General features: G+C 47.3%; 1 protein-coding gene across 1 annotated transcript; it reads left to right on the forward strand.

Annotated features, from left to right (window-relative positions):
* The first annotated feature begins 38 nt into the window (after positions 1-38).
* On the forward strand, positions 39-12,551 carry LOC118087187 (C-signal). Its single transcript, XM_035119604.2, has 7 exons — positions 39-215; positions 6,938-7,133; positions 8,030-8,081; positions 8,766-8,956; positions 10,264-10,422; positions 11,447-11,557; positions 12,371-12,551. The coding sequence occupies exons 2-7, from the start codon at positions 6,987-6,989 to the stop codon at positions 12,482-12,484; spliced, it is 774 nt and encodes a 257-aa protein (XP_034975495.2). The 5' UTR covers positions 39-215; positions 6,938-6,986; the 3' UTR covers positions 12,485-12,551.
* Positions 12,552-18,120: the final 5,569 nt, after the last annotated feature.

The raw sequence follows: 18,120 nt of genomic DNA on the forward strand, positions 1-18,120 counted from the left end.
ATCACACAGTTGACATTCCTGCCTAATTGTAGAATCTGAAAGTCCTTAAATGGATCACGGTGCCAGATTTTACCCGGCGGAGAACAAGCTGTGAAGCTTCGTATAATCGGCAAATGTCCAAATCTGATGTCCAACTCTGAACTCTGCTGAACAGTGTTTCCGGATAACAACTACCGTTTCATTGAATTCTTCATCAGCCAATTAGTTCAACACTCGTAAGTAGAAAGATATGTATTTTCTTCATTAACTGAAAATAAAATATTCAAACGATGACCTGCCACATGCATAACAACAACTTCAAGTAGCATAGAAATTATAAACTGTAACATAAAGAAGTTACATACCCAATCTTTTTTCGAATATGGCAGATATAATATACATGTGAATGAAAAATACTCTGGAACAGTGCTCATGCGATTATGTAGTCACTGTTACTGACAACATTTTTTGAAAAATATATATAGCCAACCCCAGGTGATACTAATAACAAGGAGACCGAGTTTAAAGACACAGTACAAAGTAACAGATAATCAAATAAAACAATTGAGGTCTAATTCAGAGTTAATTCCCCCTGGATGAATAGTTTTAAACATAAAAATAAAACGGGTTTCTTGCTGCCATAACTGTCACTCATAATCTTTTCTGATACTAATTGTCTTCTGGTTCACCCATAAAACTGTAAATAATAAATCCGTGTCTGAATGATTGTGAGAAACAAAATGTTCTACCAGAGGTGCCTCCATGTTGGCATTATGTATGTGTGAGTGATGTTCCCCAATCCAAACCCCAGCTGCTCGAGTGGTAGAGCCTATATACAATATTTAAATAATATTTATTAAGAATTATAGCAACACAAATAAAGAGTAACACAAATAAATAGATAAGACAATACAGCAATACAATAAAAGAAGAAACCACATAATTAACAACCTCCATCACCTTGATCTTTAATATTTAATACTTCTTCAATTGCAACTTATAATTCCCCCCATCCTATTTTATTCTGCTATGTTGTTTATTTTTATTCTTAATATACACATTCTTTTCATTATATTATCCAATAACCTTGCAATTCAAAATCTACTCTATTTCCTATTGCCTACTTTCCCTTTCCCTATTTCCTCATCTATCTCTCTTCACTTTCCTATTCTTTATTATCTTTTTTTCATATATAATTCTACGCTTTCCCATTCTTTATTAGCTTTCTGGATAGAGCCTCCTCTTACTAATACTGTTAATTTTGCCATTGTCATAAACTCACAATTTTTTATCTCCATTCCAACAATTCTGGTATTGTTGTTGTTTTCCAATTCTTAGTGATTAATATTCTTGCTGCTGCCGTCCCATAAAGAAATATATTCCTTTTGTCTTTTGGGATGTCATCCGTTAGTAAGCCCAGTAAGTATGCCTCTGTTTTTTTGTGAATTGTCATTTTCAATATATTTTTTAATTCTTTATGAATCTTAACCCAGAACTGCTTTATAGACCTACATCCCCACCACAGATGGTAGAGAGTTCCTACCTCTGCATTGCACTCCAGCAGAGATTGGAAGAGTTTTTATAGATCTTGGCCAACTTCACTGGAGTGAGATACCAGCGATGACACTTTTCCATAATATTTTCTCTTATCGAATAGCGTGCGGCAAAGTTTATATCATGGCTCCATAATTTTCCCCATCTATCTAAATTAATTGCGTTGCCCAAATCCTGCAACCATTTTATTGTAGTTTCCTTTATAATTTCTTCTTTTAACTCCCATTCTAATAATATATTATACATTCTCGTTTTTATTTTTTATCTGATTTTAATAATTCATTTTGTAATTTAGAAATTCCTTGTTCAAAACCTTTCTTCTTATCCTCTTTGACCAGGTTTGCAATCTGATAATATTGAAGCCAACTGCTACAATATACTTTAATCTCCGCATAAGGTTATAATTTTACTACACCTTGTTCTTTTACTAATAATTCCTGGTATGTTGGCCAGATCTTTCCCATATTTAATTTTTTAAGTCCTATGACCTCTAGTGGTGAAACCCACCAGGGTGTTTTTTGTTCAAGCAGCCATTGATGAGTTACCCATACCTTGTACAAGGATTTTTTAATTATATGGTTTGAGAAAACTTTGTTTACCGCCACCTTCCCATATATCAGGTAGGAGTGCCACCATGGGCGTAGGCAGGGGGGGCAGGAGGGGGCAGCTGCCCCCCCCAGAAGCAAAATATTAATGTATTTTACAGACCATAACCAGCACTTTTCCCCTCCAAAAACTGAAGTGGAAAGGGCTTTGCTTTAGCAAGAGCAGCTCAGTCTCCACTTGCTGGGGGGGGGGGGAGGGTGGGAACACAGCTGTAACAAAAACACATCAAATAAATAAAGCAAAGTGGCTACCGGTAGTTAAGCAGTTAAGACAATGGAGCAGATACCCCCAGGCAAGATGTGATAGCTCACCACTTCACCCTATTGTTCTTCAGTGGGAGTTGTCAATGAGCATTCAGGGATCAAATTAATAGTTCCATTGGCAATTTAATGAGGGTGCAGAGGATTCAATTTGACTAAGGTGGCTCTGCAAGGCTAAAAGGAAGTGAATAAGAAAAAGGGGGGCTGTAGCTTTGATAGACACAGTGATGTTTATAAAAAGCAGTGGTGTTCCAGTCTGCCCCTCCTCCTGCATCTGTATACTGTAAATCAGGGGTGACCACCTCCCAAGAGACTCTGATCTACTCACAGAGTTTAAAACTGGGAGTGATCTACCCCCTTTTGGGGGGTTCAGATCAAAGCTGTTGAGTTTTTTTTTAAGGAAGGGAAGCCCTGTTTTGGGGGGTTTAGGTCAAACTTGTTGAGCTTCTTTTAGGAGGGAGGGAGGCCCATTTTTGTTTAGGGCTTCAGGTCATAGTTCAGCTTTTTTTTAGGGAGGAGGGAAATTTTGGGTGAGCTTTTCTTAGGGGTGCCAGTGATCTAGCAGTGATCTACCACAGACATCCAGTGATCTACTGGTAGATCACAATCTACCTGTTGGGTGTGCCAGCTGTAAATCAAGCAGAGAGAAAGCTGCTTACAAGGCTCCTGTACAGGCGTACGGGTATCTTCCTCTTGCTGCAGAGTTCCAGCATCACAGCGTCACCCAGAGGCACCCACAAATATGAGTTATCCCTCTCTCTATTTCTTCCTTCCTTCCCTCCCTCTTCCATCCTTAATAAAATACTGGGGGGGGGGGCAGATAAGCACCACATAGAAAGCCCATCAACATGGGGGGGATGACTCTTTCAAATACGGTATTTACCAGTAATTGGGGGGGGGGGCACCTAGGCCTCTAGGAGTTGGCTGCTATGCCTAGGAGTAGGACAATTCAAGAAAGCAGAATGATGCATATACTATGGTAATATATCAATAGAATCATAGAATTGTAGTCGGAAGGGACCACAAGGGTCATCTAGTCCAACCCCCTGCAATGCAGGAATTTCCCCCCAAGGTGGGGCTTGAACCCACAACATGGTTGAACTATTATGCTGATATGCAGCAACGCCTCGGAGCTGTCGTAACTGCCAGCGTGCTCTGAAAATGACATGTATATCTGTACAGTTGAAGGTATGCAAAAAAATGTATTCCCTTGGGATACAGTATATCAGGGGTCAGCAACCTTTTTCAGTTGTGATGGGCCGGACTATATTTTGAGGGGGGAAATGAATGAATTCCTACGCCCCACAAATAACCCAGAGATGCATTTTAAATAAAAGCACACATCCCACTCATGTAAAAACACCAGGTAGGCCCCACAAGTCACCCAGAGATGCATTTTAAATAAAAGGACACATTCTACTCATGTAAAAACATGCTGATTCCTGGACCATCCGCGGGCCGGATTGAGAAGGCGATTGGGCCGCATCCGGCCCACGGGCCTTAGGTTGCCTACCCCTGCAGTATATACAAGCTGCTGTTATTCAGGTAAGAATTTGCGCTTGTATTTGAGGGTGTGATTCAGAATATTTTTTTCCTTGTAAAAAAACTAGGTGCGTCTTATGGTCAGGTGCATCTTATGGAACAGAAAAATATGATAGGTATCACCTGCCACTGGCAGATTTTCTCTTGCCAGATTTTCCTCTTGTAGCATAAACTACTTAGGATTTTTTCCCCCTCAGGATTTCCAAGTAGGATTTTCTCTCTCTCAGGATTTCCAATTAAACCAGGCTCATTGGTTCTTGGGTTGTTTTTTTACTCACCTTCCTGGTATTTCCTCTTTTGTCTTTTCTTACTCTTCCTTCCCAGGCTTTCTAAAATTGCCACATCAGTTTTCAATAATAATTCCCAGTATCAAATCAAATCAAAATGACCAAAGGCTCAGCAGTCTGAGCCTCCTTTGTTCCGTAGTATGGTGCCTCTTGGTTAATCTGGAGATCTCCTGCACCAGTAAGGTACTCCTGTATCTAATGTTGGTGTCGTTGATTGTTGGCATTTGTCTTGAGAGTCAATGGAGTGCACCTCTGGGAGTGGATTCAAATCTCTGTGTTAGCGGCACCAAAGTGACCTCCCTGGGGAGCAAGCCTGTGTAGTGTGTATGAAGGTCCTTGGTCTCCAGGGCCGCCTTAAGCATGTCGGGTGCCCGGGCGCCGTGGTGCGGAGATCGCTCCAGCACCCCTGCCCCGTTTCTTGTTGTGGCTGGTGGGCAGGCGCGGCGCCCCCTGGCAGCCCCGCGCCCAGCCTTCCCCTAGAGCTGGCCCTGTTGGTCTCACTGATGTGGTCCAAAGGAAAGCAGAGCAATATGTTTGGCATTGGCTTGGCTGCAGGAGTTGCCAAAAGGAGGTGTACAAGGTGCCACCCAACCGTCTTAGGGACTCCAAATTGTGTAGGGTTTTTGTGTAGGTGGACCCACTATTAGTCTCATCTGTTCAGTCCACCAGAGCCTGCCTTTCTACACAGAGGGAATACCTAACAGAGAGTTTCAGACCCATTGGCTATGCTAACTTGGTTTAGCCAGCCAGTAGAAGCCATTCCAAGGATGTGGCCGCTTCTAGGAGGCACAGGGCAGCTGTCTACCAGCTCCATCTAGTATGGCGGCTGAGATCCTATCTGCCTTGCTAGAGTGGTAATATCCTTTAGCCAGGATAGTGAAACTGCTGCATTTGCAAGCTCACTCATCTGATGTCCAGTCAATACTAGATAATGGGCATGTGCCAATCACTCAGCAGCTGGAAGAATTTGTTGTGCCCTTGGGATGTTCCAATTCCAATAGGCACCCTTTCCCAAATTCCAATAGGCACCCTTTCCCCAAACAAGATTGCAGAAACGTCTCATGAGGAGAGGCGGAAGGAAGTTGGGATGCTAACTCTGAAGAAGAGAAGGCAGAGGGGGGAATCTGAAAGTCCTCTCCAAAGGGTGGGTGGAACAGTCACAGAGAAGAGGACAAATACCCAATGGGGACTTCCTGCATCAGGCTGGGGGCTGGATCCCTAGATGGCCTACAACACATACACACAACTCTAAGCTTCTAGTCCTTTTCACTAGCAACCAGAATAGCCTTTTTAAAAGCTGTATAGCAGCCTGGGGTCTAACGCGGAGTAATAAATGGGTGCCAACTAAGGCGCCAGTCCTGCCTGTCAGAGTGAGTTGCGGCAACTCCCTTTGAGCTCATTGAGGTTTATTTCCAAGTAAAGGTGAATTAAAGTGGGTGGCAGTCAGTGATGTAACTTCAGGGATGCTTAATAATTGGTACCAAAAAAAGCACTTTGGGGCTTTATGCCTGGCTTGGTGTTTTGCCCTTCACAATGGAAGGTGTGCAGTGAGCAGAATTAAACAATGCCAACCCCTGGATTGCTCACCAACCATCTAAGCAGGCTAGCAAGGTAATTAGATGACATCCACTCAGCCCAAGGGTCAGGAAAGGACTTGAAATGATTCCATTATTCAGTCCCTAAAGCAGCCCAATTCTGAGCTAAGAATACTTGCAGAGTTTGGTCTTGAGCAGGCATCCCCAAATGGCGGCCCTCCAGATGTTTTGGCCTACAACTCCCATCATCCCTAGTTAACAGGACCAGTGGCCTGGGAAGATGGGAATTGTAGTCCAAAACATCTGGAGGGCCGGAGTTTGGGGATGCCTGGTCTTGAGTTTTGGCCTAGAAACTTGAAGTGAGTTGGGTAGCCAGCCTTGACTTAGTTCTCGCTGTGTTCTGAGAAAACTGTGCATGGATTCTGAAGGAACCTGCTGCTGTGGAAAAACTCCTCACCGCTTTGTCTGTCTCCAGGTGGGACTAATATGAATAGACAGAGACCACTTCCATAAAGCTAAAGCACCCAGGAGGTTGATATTTATTTCACTGCTGCAGCAGGATCCCCTGTTTTTCCCAAGCTAAGGTGGGGGTCATGAGATGCAAATGGCACAGTGCCAAAATCTTTTATACCCTTTCTGAGCACTCTGAGACAAAGAACTTTAAATTAATTGGTTACATTTCACAGAAGTATGAGTTTGTGCAGTTCATATGCTCTTATTCAGGCATCCCCAAACTTCGGCCCTCCAGATCTTACAATTCCCATCTTCCCCAACCACTGGTCCTGTTAGCTAGGAATCATGGGAGTTGTAGGCCAAAACATCTGGAGGGCCGCAGTTTGGGGATGCCTGCTCTTATTGGTGATTACATTCCTAACAGCATTTTAGTAGACTCTGCCCCATTTCCTTGAAATGCCCCTTTTCTTATCTGTCTTACTCCTCACTCATCAGTCTTACAAATCTCAGGTCACATAAACATTGGACTTCTCACACACCGGGCTGTGCCTTGCTCAAGTTAACTTCAAAGCTTCTTCACAATGCCTACCAGTTATATTTAATTGGAAAGCATCTTTCATGAGTCACTGAGGAAGATGCTTCCTGAGAATTTTCTTGTAAGGCAGTTCAAATGTACACACTGCTGTGTTAAAATGTTGTACAATCTTTTGAATCATCCTAGAACACACGTGCTATATAAGAAGAATTCTGAAGCCTGCAAACCAACAGCCATGGAGAAACTTCATGTCCAGAGTGTTCTAGTGACAGGATCCAATCAAGGGATTGGCCTGGGGCTTGTCAGCCAATTCCTGGAGAAGCCGAACCCGCCAGAGTGGGTGTTTGCCACCAGTCTGGATCTTGAAGGACCTAATGCGAAGGTAAGGCTGGTTCTATCCACTGCACAAGCAGGAAGATGGGGCAGTAATATCAAGGAGAGGAAAGAAGCCACTGGAAGCCTCACGCAATTTGACGGGGGCTGTCACATAGTTTCAATTCTGTGCAGTTCCATTTGCAACTTCATGAACTTTCAGTTTGAACATTTGATTTTGATATACTGATTTTTGAGCTTGGAAAGTTGAAGGGGGATGAAACTCAAACACAGCAGGGGCTCATCATGCCCAGTTCGCTTTCAGTGTGCTCTGCAGGTGCATCCCCTCACACGTGAGATAATATGTCAGTTTGATCTCATGTATCATCTCTTTTTTTATGAGGGGGAAAGAATTACAGGCAGTGGACAATTCAGAACATGCCTAACCTCATCTACATGAGAGTGGGTTTGACCCACAGAGCTTAACACTTCTCTGGCTGTGGTGACAGCATAAAATGGCCCTAGGACCACGTTGTGGCTCTCCCATGCTCTCTCTGAATGATAGGACTGAGGGAAAATGGGAAGAAGCAGAGAGGAGAGTGGCACCAGTTCAATCCACAGAACCTGGATGAAGGGGTCAAGAGCCAGGAGGGGAAACGGGAGCTTTGGTTTGGAGTGGGGTGGGTGGGAAAGGAAAAGCAATTGCTCCACAGAGATACAGAATGAGGCACCCCCTGCCCAGGGTATTCCAGCTGTTTTGGACTGCAGTTGTCATCTGGGAACTGTAGTCCAAAATATCAGGAGGTCACATTAAGTTGCCAGATTATGGAGGAGTAGATGACATAGCAAGGGGAACTTTGGATGCTTGGGATGTGGCCACTTCTTCTCTAATACCCTCCACTGGATCTCATCATTTTGGTGTAAAAAAGGGGGTTTCAGAAATGCTTTTTTCCTTTTTTTTGGTAGAAGTTGGAAAACCTGGCTCTGCAACATCCAAACCTGGTGGTGCTACAGTTAGGTAAGTGTGTTTTCATCCTGCCAACACTGCTGATGGATGCAAAATTTTACACATTTCCCTTGCAAATTCTCACTTACTGTCTTCATCTTATTGTTGGCATCACATACAGTTTCACACACACACACACACACACACACACACACACACACACACACTGAATAGAGCGGTTCCCAGGGAGCACTGGCACTGTGGAACACAAGCCAGAAATAAAAACTTGCCAGAATGCTCTACTGCTCTTGTGGCTGATGCATGAGTGCAAGCCTCCCAGAAATTGGCTGAGAGCTTAAACACAGGAACTTAAGAAACTTCCTTCTACCAGCTCCAACCATTGGTCCAGCCAGTCTGATCCTGTGGTGAATTTGTGGTGAAATGGTCATCTGATGGCTTCATCAAGCAGGCAAAGCATAGTGCAGTGTGCTCAACTGAGGAGCCATAGCTCAACACAATAGCATCTACTTTGCCTGCAGAAGGTCCCAAGTTTGGTCTCTGGTATCTTCTAAGATGAAGACAGGAGTGCCTGGCGTGCTCTGATCCATGGGGTCACGAAGAGTCGGACATGACTGAACGACTGAACAACAACAACAACGTCTTCTAAGACTTGGACAGGCACTGCTGCTAAGACAGGGCTAGTTAGCTAAATCAGTCAATAGGGCTTGCTCATCACTATCCCTTTTCTTCAAGCAGATATCCGAGATCTGAAGAGCATCGAGGCTGCTGTGCAGAGAGTCGAGGAGCATGTCAAAGGAAATGGCCTGACATTGCTAATCAACAATGCTGGCATTTTGGTCAAGTTTACCCATTTGGCTAATGAAACAGCCAAGAACATGTATGACCTGTACAATACAAACACTGTGGGAACCTTGCAAGTCAGTCAGGTGAGGATGTGCCAGGTTGTTGTTGGTGGTGGGGCCCAAACTCTTCATTTCTCTGGAACCTTCCGGAAGTTACATGATGAGAGTGAGAACAGGTGCAGGAAGGAAGCGGTCCTGTGAAGCTGTTACCTCTCCCAAGAGCCACAGAAGTCCTGGTGACGGATATGTGAGACTTCTTCATCTTAGACCAAGCCTGCTCAAGGCAAGCATGGCCCCCAAGTGTCTGCTGAGGTCAGATGGGCCCCAGATCCTGGTCACAAGGAAGACACTTGGACTTTGGTGGCAATAGGGCAGTGGTGCTGAGGTAGATTTAATTTAGGTTGAGTCTGTTCTGGACTATGGGGATAAAACAACCAGGCAAGGACTGAGGGAACGTAAGTTTCACTAGGTCATCGGAGAAGGGTACTTTATTACAACCCTCCCCCCTCAAACCTTGCAAGAGTCTTTCTGGGATCTGACAAGGGAAGTTTGTTGACATTGATAAGGTTCACTTTTAAACATCAGATAGGGGGCTTGTTCCAAATAGAGTTGCTTTCTAAATGAGTTTTTAAAAAAAGGAAAATATATATGCATATACTGTACACTATATATGTGTGTGTGCAAATAATAATGTTAAAATTAAAATTATACAATATATTAATGATATTATTATTATTATTATTATTATTATTATTATTATTATTAGCTGCAGCTCAATGATGGAGTATCTGCCTTGCATGCAGAATTCCCAGGTTCAATCATTTGGCATCTCCAGGGAAGGCTGGAGAGAGACTCCTATCTGAAACCCTGGAGAGCTGCTGTCAGTCAGTGTAGACCAGGCATCCCCAGACTTTGGCCCTCCAGATGTTTTGGACTACAATTCCCATCATCCCTGACCACTGGTCCTGTTAGCTAGGGATCATGGGAGTTGTAGACCAAAACATCTGGAGGGCCGCGGTTTGGGGATGCCTGGTGTAGACAGTACTGAGTTAGACGAACCCATGGTCTGACTCAATAGAAGGCAGCTTCCTGTGTTCCTGTCTGTGTGAATGAGACAATAGTTACGACAATGTGATGGGTTGTCTGACAGTGACCCTAAACAGGAAGATGAAAGCATGCAAGGAGAAAGACGAGCCCAAACTCAGAAATGTCAAGGCTGGTGTTCTGCCCCTTTTCCTCCTGCTGTTTAGCCCATTCTTTTCCACACTTTCCCCTTTCCAGTCCTTCCTTTGCTACCTTCCTGCCACTAGAAATGGCTTCTCTGAGTGGCTGTCCATCACCCGGGATCTTCTTTCCATCTAATGAGCCCCAGTTGTGCTGGTTTCTCCCAGGCCTTCTTCCCCTTGCTGAAGGTTGCTGCCCAAAGAAGCCTCCAAGAAGGGCTGAGCTGCAGCAAGGCAGCCATCGCCAACATAGCCAGTGACTTTGGCTCTATGGAGGAAGTAATTGGATGGGGCCTCTCTCAAGTCATCTCCTACCGCTGCAGCAAGGTACCTCTCAAGGTTTTGTGCTCCTAATGTTTGAAGTATGATTAAGATGTGGAAGATGTAGCTAGTCCAAAACAGCAGCCCACACTAGTTAGTCTAAAGCAGGCATCCCCAGACTTCGGCCCCCCCAGATGTTTTGGACTACAATTCCCATCATCCCTGACCACTGGTCCTGTTAGCTAGGGATCATGGGAGTTGTAGGCCAAAACATCTGGAGGGCCGCAGTTTGGAGATGCCTGGTCTAAAGGAAGCACCAGATTCCAAGAGATTTGTGCATTAGCCAAGCAATGAAATTTCGAGTTCTTATGTAGGGTAAATGTCAGAGCCTTGTGAATGTGTTGGAAAATGTGACGTTGATGAGGTCCACTTTTAAACCTATTCTGCACCAGGGTTTTCATGTGACTTCACCCTCATGACAACAGTCCACTGGGGTAGCTCCCCAAGGCCTGAATTTTAGTGGCAATGGGAATTATAATGCCAAGAAACAGCATAAAATTTATGTTTGTATAGATATGACCGTGTTCTCTACTTTTCATTATTTGTTTGGGTGATGTAATGGTAATGGTGATATCATAAAATCATATACAGTCGTTATCAATTGCACCACCATTACATCACCCAAACAAAAAATGCAATGCCATTGATAATGATGGTCTTGTTTAAATAAATGAAATAATAATTTTGAATGGTGAACTCACCACTTCTTGACCACACTCAGAGGTTAAGCATTAACCACCTAACCCTCTGTGCTCTGGCTGCCAGAGAGTGGCCAGCTGCTGCTGCTGCTACCTGAGTGCTGCTTTTAAGCTGGATATGCTGTGAACTTCTCCAGGCTGCACAGATGCCCTGTGTGTGCGCATCCTCCCTAATCCTAAACACTTGGGGGGGGCAGCCAGATCTTGGACACCACCTTTTTGGGTAATTATCAGGGCAACTGGACCCTGGTGCTCCCGAGTCTTTGAGGGACCTCTGCCCAGAACATCCCACACCCGATGTGCCCTCTTCTCATGGCACCTCTTGCCCTCAGGTTGCTGTGAACATGCTGACCAGGTGCCAGTCCTTGGAGTATGGTCCGTTGGGGATCCTTTGCATCTCCATCCACCCTGGCTGGGTGAAAACTGCCATGGGGACATGTCTGGTAAGTGACACCAGATGCACCCGTTAAAATGCCTTGGATGGTTAGGCATTTTAGTGATTTTCCCCTTAGAGGAAGTCTTTGTAATGGAAGGCCAAGGAGTATCAGAGAGTCTTCCTGAGGGCTCCACATTTGCTGCATAAGGAGCAGCCTCAAATCCATTGCTGAGGTCTTTCTTGGTCAGGCGTAACACTCACTTTTAGCTCCAACTACACCTTAGTCTGGTTGCACTTCTGTAAACTGCCCTAAGACCTGCGAGTATAGGGCAGTGTATAAATTCAATAAATAATAATGATAATTTGAATTGGAAGAATGCCCTCTTTTAGACTCCTGGGGAGGGACTCCAACTCAATCAATGAACCCCAACAGGATGTTCCATGGAGATGAATTAACTTGGTTAATTCAACCTATGCACTGAGAAACATTTATATGATACTTTAACATATAGATAATTTCTTAAGGAAGTGAGAAAGAGGTAAGTAGGAGGGGCAAACAAGCGGGGGTCATTCGTACATATCTATAACAAAAAATATTTCAATAAAATAGTACTGTATAACACAAAAGTTGGAAGCAGGCGCAGCAGCAGGTGGCGCTGGTGAGCAGCTGTGGGCCTGGAGAGGAGATGCCATGGCCTGCTCGCTTGCACATGTTCATGCATTCCGTTGTGTGGCAGTTTATGACAAGGTCTGTCCCTGTGCTTGTGAGGGCGAGAGACTGATAGAACAGAGCCGACAGTCAGCCCTGTCAACCCATGGGAAAGGCAGATTCCCTAGTAATTCCCGTGGCATTTCTAACTGTTCGCTCTCAATTTCATAGGTCCCAACTACAGTGACTGAGAGTACCAGTGGGATCTTGAAAGTGCTTTCTGATGTCACTGAGAAAGACGCAGGGTCTTTCCTTGACTGGAAAGGGCGTGTTGTTCCTTGGTGAGAAAACGAGTCACAAATCATGGACATCCATCCATCCTTCTGCTCCATGTGTTGGCAATAAAATAAAAGCTACGTGAACTTCCTGAGTGGCCCGCTTCCATTTCTTTCTCGCTTGCTTGTTTCTGTTGTATCTAGAAATGCCTGTTGATGCCAACTGATAGATCCCGTTTCAAGTTTGCAGGTTGTGTCTGTTTTCAGTTTGGGAGAGACAGAACCAACTTGGCAACACAGCCCCACATCCACTTGCTCCTTCTTCAAAGGAGATGACCTTGTTGTCCTGCAGAGGAGGCACAGGACTCACCCTCTCTTCATCCAGCTGCTCTTGGTGGCTGCAGATGTTCTACCCATCAAGAGTAGCAACTGCACACTCATCCTGAATAGGCTGTCCAGGGCAAGCCATCCTTTGGGGGCACCAAATACAAAATGCACAAAAACTGTGAAGAACTATGAAAAATATAAAATATATTATAACAAAAATATAACCAAAAATAACATGAGCTGACAAACATCACTTAAATGGCTATAGCCTATGGCATACATTCCAAGTATGGTCAACTCTTAAAGTGCAAAAGTTATGATGTTTAAAGCAAAGTTCCTCCATTGTCCTCATCTGTCCGACGGGTTGCTAGCTAGAAGTCTTCCTGTTTCACTGGTTGGAGTCCAGCTTCTTCAAAGGAATTGACTCTTATCTTCAACAACAATAGCAATAATACACTCTGTCATCATTTCGTATAACATACTGGAATATTTATACAAAATAATTTTAAGTACTCACCAATAGAGATAAAGAATAAGGAACTTAAACCATAGCCAAAAAGCTCCAGCAACTCTAGCATACATCACTTCGGCAAAGGCTAATACATGTACTGTACAAACCGAAGGTTCCTCCGAGTTAAATACAAAAAGCTAAGAATCATTTAAAGGGGCAGAACACCAATGCGAAACCACAACACATGGGATATTTAGTACAAAATTCAAAGGTATAAATATATGAAGCCTGAATATATATATAAAGCTAGATTACAAAAAGGAACTATTGTCAATATAGAGATTAAAGCCTGAAGGAGCTAGAGACCCAAACCTATAGATCCAGTGGGACTCTTTCTGGTGTAATTTCTTTTTTAAAACATCTGCATTTATCTCAGGAATATTATGCTTGTAAATGACAAACCATTGAAAGTCAGTGGCTTTATGGTTTGTGTCACAGTGGCCGGAGTGGACTACTTCAGAGTAACGACGCTACGCAGCTCTGCATTTTATTCTTTTATTGGTGCTGCGTATTTACAGTGCTCAAGTCATTGCTATTTACACGGAGCGATGTTGTCAGTCGGTTTCAGAACCTCCTAATGGCTTTTGGCGCGTCTTTCTCCAACACAAAAGCTTTGGCAGACCCATCCTCTTGCCCCTCCTCTTCCTGCGTAATTCTGGAGTTGGGGGGATGGGTCTTCCCCCCTTACTTGCCCCTTCCTGTCCCACCTGGGACCCTGGCTCCTCTACCTTGCCTGAGCCTCGGACACGACTTCCTGCTTCCCCACTGGAATCGGAACTCTCCCTGCTTTCCCCTTTGCTCGGGGACGGGCTTGAACTCAGGAGGGGAGGGACTTCGCGATATCCCCTGTCCCTCACATCCACCCCCCTCCCAAGCTCTCCTTCACCCCTCCCCAGGCCCCCCCCATGTGTCGGTGACGACTGGAAGCCTAAAAACTCGGTGCTCTCCGAGCCCGTTGGTGTGAACACCTCCCCCCAGTCCTGCGAGCCCCCCCCTTCCGCCTGGGAGGACGGGAATCCCAAAAAGTCCGTGGCGTCAGAGCTGGTGGGGGTAAAAATGTTTTGCCAATCTGCTCCTTCCTCTGACTGGGTGGATCTTGGCGACACCCATACCTCATCCTCTGGTTCCTCAAACTCCGCTTCCCAGCGCCATGGTGAGCTGTTCTCCCGTGCCTCCTCCTCCTCCCCCTCCCTTTCCATGTGCCAGGGCTTGGGTCTGTGGGGAAAGAGGGCGTGAAATTCTTCCACCAAGAATTCCTCCTGTATCTGAGTGGCGGGAACCCATTCATTCTGGGACGGTGGAGCATCCTCCCATGCCATGAGGTACTCCAGGCCCCCCACCCCCCACCTTGAATCCAGGATGGCCGTGGCCTCATTGAGTTGCTCCCTGCTTTCCCTCTCCCCCCCTCCCTCGGGGGTTTGTTCGCTGTCTCTGAGCCTGCTGCTTTCCCTGTACGGCGACAGCAGCGATCTATGAAACACTGGATGCACCCTCATGTCCTCTGGCAGTGCCAGCCTGTATGCCACCGGGTTGACCTGTTGCGTGACCGTGAAGGGGCCCAGCCATTTGGGTGCCAGCTTTTTGCACCTCCCTCTGGTGGGAAGGCCCTCCGAGGACAACCACACCTTGTCCCCCACCCTGATGACCTCCCCTTGTCGCCTGTGGCGATCTGCCCCCTTTTTGTACGCTTCCTTGGCCCTCTCCAAGTGTTCTCTGAGCTGCTGGTGCACCGTCTCCAGTTCCTCTGCCCAATCCTCAGCCTGTGGGCCCTCCTCCTCCTCCTCCCTCTCCCTCTCTGGGAAAGATCTGAGGTCGCGCCCGTAATTGGCCTGAAAGGGCGACACCCCTGTGGAGACGTGCACTGCATTGTTGTAGGCAAATTCTGCTAGTGGCAAGCGATCCACCCAGTCCGTTTGCCGCTGGCTGACGTAGCATCTCAGGTACTGCTGCAGAATGGCGTTGACCCTCTCCGCTTGTCCGTTGGTCTGCGGGTGTCTAGCCGTCGACAAGCTGACCTCCACCTGCAGGAGGTTCATGAGCCGCCGCCAGAACCTGGAAACAAATTGGCGGCCACGATCCGAAATAACCCTTAAAGGTAATCCATGCAGTCTGAAAATGTGATCAACAAACAGTTTGGCTGTCTCTTCTGCCGAGACTGCCCTGGCACACGGTATAAAGTGACACATTTTGGACATGAGGTCCACCACCACCAACACTGCAGTCTTACCCCTGGACGAAGGCAGATCTGTGATGAAGTCCATGGACACCACTTCCCACGGCCTGTGTGGTGTGGCTAAGGGCTCCAGCAACCCTGGTGGCGCTGCTCTGACCACCTTCGCCCGCTGGCAGGTGGTACAGCCCCTTACATAGTCTCGAACATCTTCCCTCACCCCTGGCCACCAGAAGTGTCTCATGACTAGGTGAGTGGTCTTGTCCCTTCCAAAATGCCCCGCTGTAGGGTTGTCGTGCATCTGCTTGAGGACCGTACGTCGAAGCTGGGTGGTGGGTAGGTACAGCGCACCCTTGTAGAAAAGCAGCCCTCTGCGTTCTGCAAAGTCTTTTGCCTGCTCCCTCCCCCCTCTCAGTTCTCTGAAGATGCGGTTGGCAAATTCATCCGCTGCCGTCAGTGCTGTGAGTTCTGCCTCGCTCACCACTGCTGCTCCGCAGGACCATGCCGACGGGGGGAAAATGTGCCTTGGGGCTGGTGGCGCCTCCTCCTCCATGTACTCTGGCTTGCGGGAGAGGGCATCCGCCCTGACATTCTGCTCTCCTGGGATGTAGTGTATGGAGAAGTTGAAGTTCGAGAAGAACTCCGCCCACCGTATCTGCCGCTGGTTGAGCACCCTGGCAGTTCTCCAGAACTCCAGGTTCTTGTGGTCTGTGCACACCTGGATGGGGTGCTTGGCGCCCACCAGGAAGTGTCTCCAGTGCTGGAACGCCGCGTGGATCGCAAGAAGTTCCCGATCAAAAACTGTGTAGTTTCGCTCGGGCTGGGTCAACTTCCTGGAGAAGAAGGCACAGGGTCTCCACTCTCTGTTGGCGTCCAGTTGCAACAAAATGGCGCCCACAGCCTTATCAGAAGCATCTGTTTCAATGCGTAGGGGCGCGTCCTGAACCACGTGGAACAGGTTCTGGTCTGAGGCGAACACCCTCTTGAGGCTTTCGAACGCTGCTTGCGCCTCTGGTGTCCACCTGAACTTCTGCTTGCCTCTCAGGCAGTCAGTGATGGGAGCCGTAACTCGAGAGAAGTTCTTGATGAACTTCCTGTAGAAGTTGGCAAAGCCTAGTAGGCGTTGGGCATCTTTGCGCGTCCTGGGGCTGTGCCAGTCCAGGATGGTCTGCACCTTGTCCTTGTCCATTGCCAGCCCCTTGTCTGACAGCTTGTAGCCCAGGAAGTCCACCTCCTTGGTGTGAAACTTGCACTTCTCCAGCTTCACATACAGGTGGTTCTCCTTCAGGCGCTGTAACACCTCCCTGACGTCCTTCACGTGCTGCACTGGGTCGTTGGAGTAAATAAGGATGTCATCCAGAAAGACCAAGCATTTCCTGAAGAGTAGGGACCCCAGGACGTGGTGCATGAAGGCCTGGAAGCATGCTGAGCCCCCTTGCAACCCGAAGGGCATCACCAGATATTCAAAAGAGCCCAGAGGCGTGAACATCGTGGTTTTCCACTCATCGCCTTCCCGGATCCTGATCAAGTTGTACGCCCCCCTCAGGTCTAGCTTGGTGAAAATCTTGCCTCTGCGTGCCGCTGTCAGGAGATCATCCACTCTGGGCATGGGGAAAGCCACTGGCTCTGTCACCGAATTCAGCCGTCTAAAATCCACCACAAGACGGCGCTGTTGCGTGTCTTTCTTGTCCACCCAGAAGACCGGGCTGCCCCCTGCTGCCTTGCTTTCTCTGATGAACCCCCGCTTGAGGTTCTTGTCGATAAAAGCGCGCAGATCCTCCAGTTCCTGGTCTGACATGGCGTACAGCTTGGCTGGGGGTATAGTTGCCCCAGGCACCAGGTTGATCTGGCAGTCAAAAGGCCTGTGTGGGGGCAGGTGGTCGGACTCCGCTTCACTGAAGACCTCCTGCAGGTCCCAGTATGGTTTGGGTATCGCCTCACCCCCTTTGACGTGCATGGTGGCCACCGTGGCTATCGGAGGCCCCTCCCCTGGTTGGTGCTGCATGCAATGTTCCAGGCAAAAGTCCGATCCAAAAGTGATGCATCTCTGATGCCAACTTATGGAGGGGTCGTGGCGCGCCAGCCAGCTCATGCCCAAAACGATTGGGGGGTCTGAGATGGTGGTGACGTTGAATGCCAGTGTCTCTGAGTGCCTTCCAACCGTCATTCTCATGGGGGGGTTTTGATGAGTGATGGCCCCTCCCAGCAGCTCTCTGCCGTCAATGGTTGCCACGTGCAGAGGAAAATCCAGCTGCAGAAGCTGGATCTGGTGCTCTTCTGCAAAGTTTCTCGAGAAGAAGTTGGCTGAGGCACCACTGTCAATTAGGGCGAGGACCGTCAATGGATAGCCATTTGGGAGCGTGAGCGTCACTTCTAGAACCACTCCTGCTCTGGGAGGGGTGGGCTGGCTCTGCTCCTCTCTGTGCGGGTGGGTGGGCTGGGGCTGTTGTCTGCTGACTGTGCCTGGCTGCCGCCCCTTGTCTCCTGCAGCCAGGCTTTCCCGTTTCCCTGCTGTGGTGCTGCGTCAGTGGGGGAGGGCACAACCGTTCCCGCCTTTCCTTGCCACTCCCTGCGATGTGGGCAGTCTCTGACGAGATGCTGGGGGGAGTTGCAGAGAAAGCAATTCCCACCCCTTCCCTCCTTGCGTCTTGGCGCCGCTGGGGTTTGAAAAGCCCGCGCGCGCGCGCTATCAATCTGC

Source organism: Zootoca vivipara, chromosome 6, assembly GCF_963506605.1.
Source record: "Zootoca vivipara chromosome 6, rZooViv1.1, whole genome shotgun sequence".
In the NCBI taxonomy this organism is placed as follows: domain Eukaryota; kingdom Metazoa; phylum Chordata; class Lepidosauria; order Squamata; family Lacertidae; genus Zootoca; species Zootoca vivipara.

Excerpts from the sequence above, each read along its gene's own strand:
- LOC118087187 (XM_035119604.2), top strand. The coding sequence starts at position 6,987 with ATGGAGAAACTTCATGTCCAGAGTGTTCTAGTGACAGGATCCAATCAA. Across the intron at positions 7,134-8,029 it reads TTGAAGGACCTAATGCGAAG|AAGTTGGAAAACCTGGCTCT; the intron begins GTAAGGCTGGTT and ends TTTTTTTGGTAG. Across the intron at positions 8,082-8,765 it reads CCTGGTGGTGCTACAGTTAG|ATATCCGAGATCTGAAGAGC; the intron begins GTAAGTGTGTTT and ends TTCTTCAAGCAG.